The sequence below is a fragment of the Mesitornis unicolor genome, unplaced genomic scaffold (assembly GCF_000695765.1).
Source record: "Mesitornis unicolor isolate BGI_N332 unplaced genomic scaffold, ASM69576v1 scaffold16678, whole genome shotgun sequence".
Taxonomy (NCBI): domain Eukaryota; kingdom Metazoa; phylum Chordata; class Aves; order Mesitornithiformes; family Mesitornithidae; genus Mesitornis; species Mesitornis unicolor.
This window is the reverse complement of record NW_010204019.1, coordinates 68,278-68,482: the sequence shown is the minus strand read 5'-3', so window position 1 is coordinate 68,482 and position 205 is coordinate 68,278. Positions and strand designations below refer to the sequence as shown.

The following is a 205-nucleotide window of genomic DNA, read 5'->3' as shown; positions in this document are numbered from 1 at the left end:
TGCGCCCCCGGCCGAGACAGGGCCGGTCAGGACCCCAGCAGTACCGCCGTGCGCACACAGTTCCCCCCCAACTCCAGCTCCTGGTTGCGCGAGGGGAGCCCCATACCTTCAGGAAGAAGAGCTTGAGGGTGTACGCTTGCTCCAGCCAGGAGATCTCCAGCTCCGACTCGTTGGTGCTGCACTTGCCCTTCATCTCGGCGCCCCG

At 66.3% G+C, this 205-nt stretch overlaps 1 protein-coding gene across 1 annotated transcript in view; it reads right to left on the bottom strand.

The window, feature by feature from the left end:
* LAMP5 (lysosomal-associated membrane protein family, member 5) overlaps window positions 1–205 on the bottom strand; it is a gene marked incomplete at its 3' end in the record, with an annotated part of 2,707 nt that overhangs the window by 1,759 nt on the left and 743 nt on the right. Inside the window, 2 exon segments of the mRNA XM_010190930.1 lie at window positions 1–14; window positions 17–205. The exon segment at window positions 1–14 is cut by the window's left edge and continues 101 nt beyond it; the exon segment at window positions 17–205 is cut by the window's right edge and continues 35 nt beyond it. Of these exon segments, the coding sequence (XP_010189232.1) occupies window positions 1–14; window positions 17–205 (203 nt within the window).